This window comes from Pediculus humanus, genomic scaffold, assembly GCF_000006295.1.
Source record: "Pediculus humanus corporis 1103172108260 genomic scaffold, whole genome shotgun sequence".
NCBI lineage: Eukaryota > Metazoa > Arthropoda > Insecta > Psocodea > Pediculidae > Pediculus > Pediculus humanus.
This window is the reverse complement of record NW_002987829.1, coordinates 847,728-862,767: the sequence shown is the minus strand read 5'-3', so window position 1 is coordinate 862,767 and position 15,040 is coordinate 847,728. Positions and strand designations below refer to the sequence as shown.

Sequence of the window (15,040 nt, the reverse complement as noted above, 5' to 3'; positions counted from 1 at the left end):
TTTTTTTTTTTTTTTTACCTTTTCATATTCGACTTATTAAACATTATTAAAAATTTCAATCGAATAATTAATTCATTACCAATTTACAAAAAAAACAAAACGAAATAAAAGGCGGGAAAAAGAAAAAATTCAAAAAAAAAAAAAAAAAGCGCACAACGGGATAAAAATTCATTAAAAAAAAAAAAATAATAATAATAAATTTAAATCCAATAAAATATTTTAAAAGTTATTATATTAAAAAACTCATCGACATCATTTATAACCGTACGATTCGATAATCTTCTGGTAGCGTTTAACTTTTCTTCCCAAATTCTTCGTTGCCAAACGAGTAAAGTGCTAAAAGTAAAAAAAAGATAAGTCACAATTATTCGATATCCTCCAACTTCAAAAACAATCATTTGACATATTTCATTTCAGTTTAACGTAAATTTTCCTATCACGCAAAAATAATTCAAATAATGTAGGTAAGGAATCGTTATCATCATTTTCATAATAATAATAATAATATTAATAAAATAAATAAAGACTAACCTGTTTCCTTTCAACCTTCCTTACTCTGACAAATTCTTTTGCCTTTCTCTTAGCTTCTAATACTCGTACAACATTTTGGTATTTCCAACCGACTTCGTGAGATAAACGACCCAAATGACAGTACTGATGAAAATAATAATAATAATAATAATAATTAATTATACATTTTGAATTATGAGAGAATAATAATAATAAAAAATATGTTTCAATCAATCAATCAATCAATCAATCAACCTTTCTTCCCGGTCTAAGGCAGAGAACGCTCATAGCAGATGGAACGACAACTCTCCTTCTTTTAGTGAATGCTGGAGGAATACCTTCATATGCTTTTAAATGATGAAGAGCATTTTCTCCTCTATAAGTTTTGTGTGGAAGCATTCCTGGAATCAATTATTTAAAGGAATAAATAAAAAAATTATAAATCGAGAATAACGGAGAGAATATTCGCTCACCCCTAACTGTTCTGAAAAAAATTCTACTTGGAGCCCTAAAATGAAAAGGACCTCTTGCAGGATTTACATTACATCTTTTTCTTAAAAACGACAGGAATTTTAACTTGCTCCTAAAAAAAATTAAATTAAATAAATTTTTTTATTAAAAAAAAAAAAAATTTGTAACGAGTGCAGCAAAAGCAAAAAAAATTGAAAAAAACGTACCTGAAAAAATTCCCAGATATGTGCATTTGCTCACATCTTAAAACGGTGACTTTTTCACCCCTAAGCAAGGCTTTAGCAACTATGGAAGCTAATCTTCCAAGTAGATGCCCTTTTGCATCAATAATAATAGCCTGTAAAACAAAAGTGGAATAAAGTTTTAGCACGCTCGTAATAACTCTTCAAAAATCATCTCGCTATCAATAATAATAATAATATTAATATAAACAACAGCATTAAAATAATCTGATAATTATAAATTAAATATAAAAAAAAAATTTTTTTTTTCATACAACAGTCAGCTCAGTTTCAATTTAAAAAAATTCACATCACCCTTATCGTCAGACGCAAATTACCCAAAATAAATATCATAGCTTTCTGTTTTAAAAAAAAATCAAAATTGAAAATTTCGATACCTTAATTCAATTAAAATCGTATAATATTATAAATAAATTTTTTCGATAAATAAAATTCCAGGCGTGTTATAAAATGGTGAGAAACCATGTTTAACTGTAGCGACCACATGTCACGTACAGTAGCCTAAATTGCATTAAATATAAATAATTTTCACCGATGAATTCATTTCCGTTACGTGAAAATAACATTTGAGTTACGATAAACGACGCGAATATAAATTTTGTTAAAATAAAATAATATTTAATATAATTTAATTTACCTTTTTAGCGAATCCAGTCATGTTGTATTCACCCGGAAACGCAAAATGGACACGACTGTGGTTGAGCAGGGAAAAAAATGAGTTTACGACAAAAAAATTTCCCTGCAACGATTATTGTTTAAAAACAATGTTGGTAACGATTACCTTGAATCCACTATCAACACACACATTAAAATAACAATATATTATAGTTTAGATTAATTGTATTTTTATTTTTTATTATTATTATTATTATTATTTTTTTTTTTTTTTGCAAAACGTCAAAAACATTTTGCCTTGTAGTTAAATTATTTTTTTAAAATAAATTATCGAATAATGTCTTATCAATTGTATAGAAATACAACGCTTGGAACAACACTACAAGAAAGTTTGGATGATTTAATACAGTATGGCCACATTACGCCTCAACTCGGAATGAAAGTTTTACTACAATTTGATAAATCAATAAATAATGCATTATCGACGAGAGTCAAATCAAAATTAACTTTCAGAGCGGGTAAATTAAACACATATAGATTTTGTGATAACGTGTGGACATTTTTTCTTACCGATGTCGAATTTAGAGAAGTACAAGAAATAGCCAAAGTTGATAAAGTGAAAGTCGTTGCTTGCGATGGTAGAAACGTAGCAGAAGAAGCTTGTAGAAGATGATCGATCAAAATGCTCAAATCGATTATTAATTTATATATATATATTAATTGAATAATGAACAACAACAACAACAACAACAACAAACCTATAATATAATAATAAATCAATCTTCCAGTATGTTTAACTTAGGCTTGAAATTAAATAATAAAGACTTAATGACGTGTGAGTTTTTTTTTTTTCCTTTTTTTTTTTTAAGTACTATATTAAAAAGCTAAAATTGATAATCTGAAATATAATTTTATTTAATAAAAAAAATAAAAATTTGTGTTTTCTTTCCCCCCTCCCCCTCCCCCCATTTGAATTAATTTAAATGATTAACTCGATTTTGGTTTATCGAATGTTTCTGTCTTCAATTACACTCAATACAAGAATTCGAGGAAAGCGACTTTCGATTAATTACATTTCGAGACATTCATTTTTAAAAATTGCATTCTCAAGCAGAAGACAATAATTAAAAAGTATCAATGACAAGATGTACACAAGTACAATGAAGTAATAATAATAATAATAGATTTAAGGATTTAATAAATCGAATAAATATGTTATAATAATAATATTCGACATTTAATAATTTCAAAATTTAAAAAGTTGAAAATTATAATCGAAATATTTGTTTTTCTCTCTTTTTATTATTATTATTATTATACATATATACATAGACATTATTAAAATCGATAAAAACATTAACAAAAAAAATTATTATTATTATTAATAATTATGATTATAATACAAATTAATCAACATTTAATATTCATAAAAATTTTGGTGTTAATATTTCATATATATATTTATTTATACGTTATATTTTTAATAATAATAATAATAATAATAATAATAATAATGGTTAAACAATTTTAACAATAAAGTTTAAAATTTAACAATAATAAAAAGATAAAATTGTGATGTATATTGAGACAAAAAAAAAATTGTGGTAAAAAAAAACATTTCATTCATTCCATTCGATTAACTTCCATAATGGATTTTTTTTTGAAAATTTTAAAATTTCCCGCCTTTTTTTTTTTTTTCTCTCAGTTGAATTTATCCATTTTTGTTTGTTTGTTGATGGGCGGAAGTTAAATCGGTGGAATTTTTTTTTTTTTAAGACTAGAAGTTGAACGAATTATTGGTTCCCCACCCCCACCCCCCTTCCGGTGGAAGAAGAATAATTAATTATTATTATTATTATTCTTCAACGGGTGGTAATATCGGTCCGAAATATGTCGGACACATTTCGTATCATACTTTGCTTTCGGGACCATCCGTATTGTGTTTGAATGATGTTCTGATTCTGGAAAGGTGCATGGCGCATATGTGACCGTAACTTTTATTATACCATTCCGGCGATCGACCCCTGGAGAGCAAAAGAAAAAGAAAAGAAGAATTAGAAACGTTTCTCTTTCCCCCCCCCTGCCCCGTTGCCCCCCTTTGTGGAATTAGTTATTTTTTTGTATTTACTTCGTGTCGACTCTCGACAAATGAGTTATTCTCGATTTTCCCGATCCGCAGGGTTCTATCAGGTATCTGGACGCTAATACGACACCCCGGACACCTCCCAACAAAACGGAAGCATCCGGATGTTCGACCGATGTTTCGACAATGACGCAAGCACCCTTGGGTAAATCCGTTTTCCACGACCTAAAAATATCATGTTAAAAAATTAGTTCGAAAACGATTTCCGGTTGTTTTGTGTCATCCGTTAATGTCCGCGCGGGTTATACGAACCTCAATACGCAAAAGTCTTTGGCCGGCAAGGGAGGCATGCTGCCACAAACGAATTGAAATATTTCTGCTTGTGCGTCCAATCTGGCAACGACTCGCCATTTTAAAAGGCTCAAATCCCAAAGGTGTCTTTCTCTAAGAACTCTTCGTACTAATTCCTGTGGCGGTGCTTCCACTTCCGTCCATACTTTCCACAACCTCAACGGATGACCGTCACCGACTTTCTTATAAGCCATATCCGTAAAACTATCCAACGAACACGGTACGGATACCCAACCTCGACTCCTGCGTGAAAAACGATTCATTTTAAAAAGAGAAAACAAAATGGAGGAAAAACGGAAACGGAAACGTACTTTTCTTTGGCTTCTCTTAAAAATGACGAAATACTTTCTCTTAGATACCCTCTCCAACCGTCTACCAATTCCGAACCTAATTGTTCCAACGTCATCGGTATGCTGTAATCCATAGTGCTAAATCTGCAACTGGAAAACATATCTTCGCTAACGGTAAAAATCTCTTTGTTTTCTTTCATCAGGTACAGAAGACAATCGTGGGCAGCTCGATTTTCTCCTAATTCTCTTTGATCAGGTACACCTTGATGGGAGAAGGAAAAGAAAAAAAATGATTATACCATCACCACTCGGAAAGTACTTAACGCAAAAGTTAGAATACCGATCCTGATGGTTCTTACCAACTGTTTTCCTTCTCCTCGGGGATGCAGAGCTTGATCGTGACATTGAATTCGGTGACGGATGATGAAGGTGAAATAGAGAGGGTGCCAAACAAACGGCAACATTGCTTGCAGTCATTTGATTACACGTCGATCTTGCCGAAACCTGATTGAGGAATTCCAAAACGGTTTGAAGTGCTTCCCTATGTTCGTCGGGTAGAAGGAGTAGAGCCCACTGCACGGCATCTTTACGATACGATTCGGGTACATCTGAAATATCATGAGGATGAGGTTTAGAACAAAAAATGTTTTTCCATTCCGGAAATGACGTAATAAAATTTAGAGACGTACGTTGAAATATCGATATGAACGTTTCCGATAGTTTGTTCGTGAGCAAAGCTTCCGGTAATTCTCTAAAATATTGTTTGACCATATCCGCGACGTCGTATGCTTGATGACCATCGTAACTTATCAATTCTCCTTGATTTTCCGTCATCGTTTTCAACGTTTGAATCCTGGATCGAACTCCGGATTTACGAAATAATCCGACTTGGTCTAGTGCGTTGATTCTCAACCACCTCAGTGCCAGTTGAATGCATTTGGGTAAAGCCTGACCGCTTCTTTGTAGTGACAAAAGTAACGGAACTCCAAAAACGGTTTTGTCTGCGTGTACGTTACAAAAAAAACTGTAAAAATCGCATGAGTCACGCGTCGTGGCTTTAGAATTAATTCTCACCTTTGTAATCTGGAGTTTTGATTTTCCTTATAAATTTGGGAAGTTCCCAATTCCATCCGGTTCTGTGAGTCGGACAATATTTTTCCATGCACGCGGTTAATTTCAAAAGTGACATTTTTTTCAATACCAACAATTGTCCGCAAGACAAAGCGTTCATGGATCGATATTCTAACGGAATGTTCGAATCAGAATTTAAATAATACGAATCCCGTCGTAGAGATCCTCTTTGGAAGCTGTGCCATCTCACAACCGTCACTCTATCATCACGGGTGAATGGAAAAAAAGAGAGAGAAATTAAATTTAAAAAAAAAAATCACGTGATCAAGGTGGGGTAACATGTTGTTGGGTAACCAACCTTTGCCTAGTTGTGATGTCCATTGGATCCTGATCGCTGTCAGGATGAGATGCAAACGTTCCACTAGAATCTTCGGTTAATTCAGAAGAACCTGATTTGTTTATGCAAGTATTACCACCTGTGTAAAGGTCATGGAAGGTCAAAATGAAATCGTTAATTAACGTAAACGAGAATTTTTTTTTTTTTTTTTTTAAACGAACCTTTACGTCTGAAGTTGGCCTGAACTTGTTCTCTGTACCTTTGGCTTTCTTTACCTAGATTAAGGCTTCCACCTCTCGATGGTGTTTTACTCGTACCCGGAGGTTCTCGATCTTTCGGTCCGCGAGGTCTTCCGTCAATGTAATCCACAACCTGATTTAAACAAAAAAAGAAAATTTAGTATTTTGGGGGGGGGGGTTATTGACTTATGCGGGATATTTGATGATGATAATGGCGGTGCGTTAGTCGCGAGAAAATGCGAACCTTTGCGTGATTGCTGTTGGCATCTTTAACGTATTTGTGTTTCCAACTCGTGGGTTGTATTTCCGAATCGGACAAAGCACCGGATTCGTCGGATTTCCTACTGTGATGATGAAAAAATTTCTTCGCTCTGTGCAATTTATTTTTAGTTCTCTGATACACCGGAGTGCCCTGACTGTTATCCGAACAATAACTAGAACTATCATCTGCAAACGGAGGAGGAGATGGATAATGGCAAAGAGGAGGAAGATAATAAAAGGATGGTGAAAAATTTTCGGGTGAAGAACCGGAAGTCGCCGTGGACGATACCTCGACGCAATTTAAATCTTTCATTTTTTGCTGCATTGTGGGTATGTCTACGACTTTCGGACCGCTTATTATAACGTTGTCGACATTTTGTTTTTTTCTACGACGGGATTTAAGGGATTCCATTCGTCGAAGTATGGCTTTCGCGCTGTCTCTTAATTTTTCGCTATTCGTACGACGAAATCGTACGGCTAATAATTCGCTGTCGGCCGATATGGAACCCTGGGGAAGACTTCCGTAACGGAAATTTTCAATGATCGGACCACCACCGTCTTCGGTCGCTATCAAATCCTCACCGGAAGACATCAAACGATCCGAGGATTCCAACGATGAATCCGGTTTTTCTTCTGATGTGTTACTAGAACCTGAAAAAATCACGTGACTTCTTAGAAATTTTCTCTTTCTCCCACCCCTCCTTCTCTCTTTTCGTTTCATTTCTCAATTTTCACCTACCTGTTGTGTTATTATGTAAATTGTTGTGATCCCCGTGATGACCGTTTTGACCGTGATGATGATAATGGTGATGATGATGATGATGATGATCGGCTACGTCGCACAATCTCGACCATCTTCTCGATTCCGGTTGAAACGTCCATTTTTCACTCAGAGCACATTGATCATCTTCGTCTGAATCGTCCATCTTTTAAAAAGCGGATAATAAATTAAAAAACAAAACTTCGAGACAAAGTGGCAGAAGAAGAAGAAGAAAACTTACAGAATTTTTAGGAGGATTATCAATTTTCATTTTGGCACAACGATTAAGAGCGTGAAGTCTTCGGAATAACGACTGGAGAGAATCTTTGTCCAGAAATGGATGATCTTTTTGAACGCCGCTCACATCAATCGGAAATTGCAAATCTAAAAAATTAAATAAACGATAAATTTATGAAAATGACAACGAGACGTGTCACCAGAAGTGTTCAATCTTCATTTACACTCAACATCGCGCCATTTTTTTTTTTTTAAACACCCGCCCCTCCCTCCCTCAATTTTTAAAAGTCGTCATCATTTACAACGACAAAAAAAAACCGACGTGAAAATTTCAATGTGATGAACTTTAACCTTAAAAGTTAAACGTATTTTTTTTAATCGGAAGCGTGGAAGACAGAGAATGAGAGAGGAGAGGGGATGGGAGGGGGAAGAGGGGGGAGTGATAAAAAAGGTTTCCCGCAACAAATTTTTTCAAGTTTTTTTGTTTTTGTTCGAGCGTGAAGTTTCATTTTTTTTTTTTTTTTTTTTTTGATATTTTAAAACTGGATTACGTAAAACAAATAATAATTTTTACTGCACCGGACATTTTTCGTGGAAGGAGAATAGCAAGAGATTCTGCCACTGACGTAATCCCTCTTTTTAATTTTTTTCAAATTGAATGTTTTTTATCATCACACTCAAAAATCGTTCGTTGGTTTTTTATTATATTAAAATTCGTTATATTTTGGAAAGGGAAACGTTGTTCAAACGAACGTATTCGAAACCTGATGATAATAATAATGATAATGATAATGATAATAACATTTTGGAAAAAATTCACGCGGGAAAATTTTTTTTTTTAATTAAATTTAAATTCATTTTCTAAATTAATTATCGGAGCGAGAAAGAAAAAAAAATTAATCGATTTTTCCGATTGATAATAATAATAATAATAATAATCAATCAATAAATAGAAATTAATATCGTTGTAAATAATAATGATGATGATGATGATAATGATAATGATATTAACGCGTGCGATTAATAAAAAATTTCAAAATTAAAAAGAAAATCGACGCAAAATTAATAAGAATTTTTTTGTTTTATCTATTGCCACGATTGTAAAAATTTAAACGTATCATGATGATGATGATGATTATGATTATGACGTATTAATTCGATTATTAATAACGTGGATGCAATTTCACATTTGAGCTCGTTTAAAAAAAAAAAAAAACCTGAAAACGCAAAAATTTCAGGTCGATAACATCAACAAAGTAAAAACAACGTAAACCTAAATCGAATCAACTTTTTTCGTTTGTTTGTTTGTTTGTTTTTCTATTGCATAACTATATAATTTAATTTAAATTCGATTAATCGATCGATATATCGATAAGAAAAAAAAAAATTATTTATCGTTTTTATTTATTTATTTATTTAAAAAGAAATAAAAATTAATTCATCTCTCGTTTTTTTTTTTACTTAATCGTGGCATTTAATTTAATTTAAAAAAATTTTTCCGCCATTTTTATCCAAGACTACGATTTCCGGTTTCTTCCCGTCCCTAACCCCCCTCTTCCTCCTCCTCTCCCCTCCCCTTTCTATCTCGTTTAATTTTATTTACCGAATCCGATTTGTTTTTTTTTTTTTTTTACTCGTGTTACGCGACCGACCAAAAATGACGTGGAATTAGAAGAAAAAAAAATCATTTACGTTTTCGTAATAATAATAATAATAATGAATTTTTATTAAACGAATTTTATTTTTCGGTTGGTCAATGGAACAAAGGAAAAAATAAAAAAAAAATAATAATAATAACGTGAGCATCAACGACGCATTTACTATTATTATTATTATTATCTTCTTAGAACGGTTTTTTTTTTTTTTAGTCACGATGAAAATTTAAATTCGATTCTTAAAACCGGAAAATATAATAATAATAATAATAATAATAATAATAATAATAATAATAATAATAATTTTTTAATGCTAATTTTTATTTTTATTTTTATTGCGGAGAATAAAGAATAAAAAGAAAAAAATAAAATTTTTTTTTCAAAATTCAAATCGAGTATTTAAAATTAACATACAAAAGGCTCAAGATTTGAATATTTGGGAGACAAGACAACAACAACAACAAAAAAAACAAAATGGTGGGATGTGAGAAGAAGAAGAAGAAGAAGAAACACCTTTATATTAATTTATTCATAATCAATTTAAAAATTAATACTTTAAAAAAACCGACGGACGGATCGGTCGGCCGATTCTGTCAAAAAAAATGTCTATCCACGATTGAAACTCTCTCTCTCTCACTCACACACTCTTTTTTTCTGTTTCTTTCCTTTGTCTGTGTCTCTCTCTATCTCCCGTTCATTCTGCTTCTCTCCCAATTTTCTCTTTTTTTTCTCTCTCTTTCTCTCTATCTGTTTTCTCCCCCCTCTCTCACTCACTTTGTTTTTCTTTCTGTTTTTTCCTGTCTCTCTCTCTCTCTCTCTTTTCTTTTCTCTGTTTCTTTCTCCTCTCTTTCTTTCCCACTTTTCCCTGTTTTTCTCCTTTCTCTCTCTCTCTCTCTCACTGTGTGTGTTTGTGTTTTTCTCTCCTACTTTTTTCTGTTTTTCTCCTCTTTTCTCTCAGTACTCTCTTTCTTTTTAAATCTCTCTCTCCCTCTTTTTCTTTCTGTCCTCCTCTCTCTCTCTTCCTCTGTTTATATTTTTTTTATCCCTCTTCTCTCTCTCTCTTTGTTCGTCGTAATCTTTCTCACTTTATGTCTCTCTTTCTTTCTATTTCTTTTTGTCTTAGTCTATCTCATACTCTCTCTCTTTCTCTATCCGTTACCTGGAAAAGTCTAATCGTGATGATACGTCATCAAGATCAAACTTTTGAGTTTCATTACACGAATCGCATATTTAAATTTGAGGGGGGAAGGGTAAAAAATTGACATGAAATTTTTTGAACGAGAAAGGGGGGGGAAGGAGGAGGAAGAAAAAGAAAATTTCGCTAAAGTCAAAAAAAAGCAAAAAAAATCATCCTTATAACGGTCCTGTTGTTTTAACACATATTCCTAACGTAATATTTTAAAATTTATATACATTTAATAGAAAAAAAAAAAAGAAAAATCGAACTCTGATTGTTTCAATTTAAAAATGGCGCGAATTTAAATTTAAATTTTTTTTTTAGAGAAAAAAGAAAATTGTCCAATTATTTTATTGCAAACATTTTCTTTTCTTTTTTTTCCAAATTGTCGAATTGTTGCTAAAAGGAATTGTCGCGCGTTTGTTTCGAAATAAAAAAGAAAAAAATTGTTTTTTCCGCACACACTGCGTCTCTCCTCCTCCTCCTCCTCCCTCCTTCTTTTTCCCCAATCAAAATTCACCTTTTAACCTTTTACCCTATTTGTCAATATTTAAAACAAAAATTATAAAATTTTTTTTTTTGTTTTTTAATAATCGAACACGATCGGAATCGGCCATATTTGTAATTTACACGAATTAACAAATCCCAAACGATTTAAACTTAATTCTTCTACTTCCCCCGTCGCCATTCACACCACCACACCCACACCCGCCCCCACCACCACCGCCACATCATCATCATCATCACTAAAATCTCACTCGAGATTAAATTCAATCAATCAATCAATTCGATTAATTCATTAAAAAATCATTCGAAACGAATATAAAACACGGATCGGACATTACCGCAAAAAAATAATCGCGTCAACGTGGAAGGAGACAAAAAAAATCCCCCCCACCCCAGTAAATCTCATTTTAAATCGATTAATGATAACTCTCTCTCTCTCTCTCTCTCTCTTTTTATTATCGATATAAAAATTATTTTTTATATTCGTTCGATTTATTTCAACCGAACGATTATATTTTTTTATCTGCGACCACGTTTTTTTTTTTTTGTCTTCTTCCTTTTGTCTCGCTTCTATTCAATCACGAAAACAATAAAAATAAACGTGTGACAAAAGATGAGAGAGAAAGAGAGAGAGGGAGGGGGACTAAAAAATAAAAAAATCGTGGAGACAGAAAGAATAAGAATTCGGAAATGGAAAACACACAAAACCTTCAACACAAACAAACAAACGAACAAGCGCAAAAATTTGTTCGTTCGTTTGTTTTCTCAAAAATTTTTCACTTCCGTTTCCCGCCAAAATGGGGAAAAATTTTAAAAAATCAAATCGAAATCCATATTTTGCTATAATTAAATTTAAATACTTCAATCGCAAAAATGAATTGCGTTTAAATATCGATTAATTGGTTTTTTTTTTCTTTTGCCACGTTTCGAACGAATGATACTCATCACAGGAAACGAACAAAATTCCAAAAAAAAAATGTGAAACGAAAATTTGTTAAATTTTCGGTGAGTAATTTTAAGAAGATGAATAATAATGATTGGAAATAATAAATTTATAATTCTAATGACACGATACTTTTCAATGTCGGCGGCGCCGTCACCGCCTTCCCACACAATTAATTTTTTTCTTTTTTTAACGACAAAATTACAATAAAAAAATTTTATTAACGTAAAATTATTTTACATATTATCGTCAACCATTTTTATATTTTGGTTGTCAGTTGATCCCTTCTTACAAACAACAACAACAACCACAACGACAACAACGACAAAAATTTCAAACGTGTATATAATTTCATAAGGAAAATTTTGCTGTCCTGCATTTTTTTTTTTTTCATTCTAGGTCAGGTTTCGTATTTTCTGTGTGAGAATTTTTTTTTTTTTTTAATTTCGCGAAGTGATTTTATACGTTCGCGACACGTTCGTTTGTACTCGACGGCGGAAACTGATAAAAACCGGGCGGGAGGCGGGGGGAAAAAGAAATAAAAGAAGAAAATAAATGGGGGGCGTAGATTTCAACGCCCGAAAAAAATCATCGAACCGAGAAAAAAAAATAAAAAGACGCGATTTTTTTTAAAAAAAAAAAATCATTGAAACTTTTTATGCATTCGACAGACAGACAGACAAACAAACAAACAAACAACAAACTTACCTTCAAACATTTGCGCATATTGTGGAAAACCGGCAGCTCTCAGCCATTTGCAAGCTTCTGCAGCTTCGATTTCTGTAAATAAATAAAAAAAAATTAACATTTATAATCGATTTAGAAAAAAAATTGTTTGTTGTTGTTGTTGTTTGTTGTTTGTTCTAGAGAAAACAAAATTTTAAAATTATAAGGTACGAAATAACGAAAAGAAAAATTTGCCGATGAGAAAACAAAATTTGTAATTACGACGAATTTATCGATAAACTAAACAACAACAACAACACCCACTATACTATATCATTATCATTATCATTATTATTATTATTATCATTATTAGTATTATTATTATTATTATTTTCTCCAGATGCCTCCATCCATTATTTTTTTCTCTTTCACTTTTTTCCATTCTTCTTTTCTAAAAACCACCCGTAATCGATAAAAATAATCCGCACCCCCTCCCACCTCTCTCTCTCTCCTCCCCCTCCCCGCCCCCCACGAATAACAACATCCGAGGGGAGGGAAAGAGGAAGGGGGCGTATTACCGACGTCATCGTCATTACGTAAAAACAAACCGAAATCAGATGTTTACGGTAAAAAAATTTTTTTTTTTTCTCCAGACAAAACAACCAAAATTTATTTTTTTTTTCCCTCACCTTACCCCACCCCCCTCTCCGTACGCAAGGTATAAACGATAATAATAATAATAATAAAACTTTCATTTAAATTTAATTGAAAAAAAAAAAAACTTTTTTTTCCAGAACCTTTTCCCCGTCCTTTAGCAATTAAAAAAATTCTCACTCTTCCATCTCACGCTGGAAAAAAAAAATTTTATCCAGACAAAATCGTAAAAAATCTCAGAAATACCACAAACGAGTAATAATAATAATAATAATAATAATAATATTTCAACCTGGAATTACGTACGCGATAATAAAAATAAAAATAAAAAATGCTGGAGAAAACAAAAAAAAAAAAAAATGGCTGGAAAAATGAAGAAGAGGAAAAAGAATGAAAACGACCGGGGGAGGGGGGGAAATTGCGTAACGGGAGCAACAGGAAGTGACGGAAAAAAAAAAAAGACAAAACCGGAAATTCATCGTGGAGAAAAGAACGCGAAAGAATTTCTATTAAAATAATCCGGATGTTATTAAAATAAATTTGGCAACAACGGCTTAAATCTTCCAGAAAAATAAAATTCCAGAAGGAACACATCGTGCACACGTACGAACGTTTCTCTCCGTCCCTCTCCTCTCCTCTCCTCTTCCCTTCCCGAAAACGGAAGTAGAAACTCAATCTTGGAAAAAAAAATTTCAATTTAAAAATAAAACGAACCAAGAAAAAGAGAATCGTTATTATTATCATTATTATTTTTTAATAAAAACTCGATAACCGTTCGTGCCTGAAATTGTTTTGAAATTTTGCTTAATCCGCACCTGATTTTACTCTAATTATGATGAGTACGTGTGAGTGTGCGTGTGCGTGTGCGTGCGTTTCTCACCTTTAGAAAAAATTAAAAACTTAAGCAAATCAAATGACCGAATTAATAATAATAATAATAATAATAATAATAATAATAATAATAATAATAATAACAAATAACATTTTTTGCGTGTTCGTTTTTGCGTTCGTTCGCGTTAAAATACGTGCGTAAATGCGTAAATGCGTAAATGCGTACGTGCGTGCGTGCGTGAGAGAACGACGATCGAAATCCAAGACTTAACGTAAACTTTTATTGTCTATTAAAACCTATTTCGTCCCTCTCTCTCTCTCTCTCTCTCTCGCACACACGTCGACGCCATATTGTTTATTATTATTATTATTATTATTATTCAAGGTATTACATGGTCGTCGGTCGACTATAATACCTTAAATCGAATCGGACCTATTATTACAATTTAATCTCGCGGTAGGTTAATGGGTATCCGAAAACGATTTGAAAATAAAAAATATAAGATGAGCGTTCTCATCATTTGTTAATTACTTATACCGTACAGTCATTTTATAATTTCATTTTTTTTTTTTTTTTCGTTTTCCTCTTACCCCTCAATTAATTATATGGTGCGATATAGAGAGAGAGAGAGAGAAAAAAAAATCGAACGTTTAACGATTTGACTTAAATGGAAGGTTAATTGCTGCCAACTTTCACTTGCGAAAAAAATCCCCCGCGGCTCCCCACCCAAAAAAAAAAAAAAAGAAAAAAGATAATAATAGTATTGACTGACTAAATTTGTTGTAAAAATTAATGAACACCGGAGGAAAGAGAGACAGAGAAGGGGGGGGGGAAAGAGAATAGGAAAGAAAAAAATAAAAACAGAGAGAGAAAATAAAATAAAAAAGAAAACAGTAAAAGAGAGAGAGAGAGAAAGTAAAGGAAAAGAAAGATAGAGAAGGAGAAAATAACAGGAAAATTAAGGATGAGCGAGATAAAGAAAAAATAGAAAAAGAAAGAGAAAGAAGAGAGTGAGAAAGAAAGAGGAAGAGAGAGTGAGAGAGAGAGAGAGAGAAAAGGAAAACGTCGGAAAAATTAAAAACGTGTAAATTATTTCAAGTGAAAAAAAATTGTCAAAGGAAAAAAATTTCACACTCTAC

The 15,040-nt window shown here is 32.3% G+C and overlaps 3 protein-coding genes across 3 annotated transcripts; 1 reads left to right on the top strand and 2 right to left on the bottom strand.

Annotated features, from left to right (window-relative positions):
• Nucleotides 1-231: 231 nt before the first annotated feature.
• Nucleotides 232-1,881, bottom strand: Phum_PHUM492480 (60S ribosomal protein L13A, putative; the record flags this gene model as incomplete). Its single annotated transcript, XM_002430610.1, has 6 exons — nt 232-336; nt 532-654; nt 766-911; nt 984-1,093; nt 1,188-1,318; nt 1,861-1,881. 6 exons carry the CDS (start codon nt 1,879-1,881, stop codon nt 253-255), a joined length of 615 nt encoding a protein of 204 aa, XP_002430655.1. The 3' UTR covers nt 232-252.
• A 294-nt stretch (nt 1,882-2,175) lies between these two features.
• On the top strand, nt 2,176-2,640 carry Phum_PHUM492470 (transcription initiation factor IIA gamma chain, putative; the record flags this gene model as incomplete). Its single annotated transcript, XM_002430609.1, has 2 exons — nt 2,176-2,500; nt 2,627-2,640. 2 exons carry the CDS (start codon nt 2,176-2,178, stop codon nt 2,638-2,640), a joined length of 339 nt encoding a protein of 112 aa, XP_002430654.1.
• Nucleotides 2,641-3,747: 1,107 nt separating this feature from the next.
• On the bottom strand, nt 3,748-8,053 carry Phum_PHUM492460 (Rho-type GTPase activating protein, putative; the record flags this gene model as incomplete). The annotated part of the gene is made up of 13 exons (XM_002430608.1): nt 3,748-3,862; nt 3,967-4,146; nt 4,234-4,515; nt 4,584-4,824; nt 4,922-5,170; nt 5,252-5,563; nt 5,637-5,893; nt 5,992-6,109; nt 6,192-6,342; nt 6,454-7,121; nt 7,210-7,396; nt 7,472-7,614; nt 8,047-8,053. 13 exons carry the CDS (start codon nt 8,051-8,053, stop codon nt 3,748-3,750), a joined length of 2,910 nt encoding a protein of 969 aa, XP_002430653.1.
• Nucleotides 8,054-15,040: the final 6,987 nt, after the last annotated feature.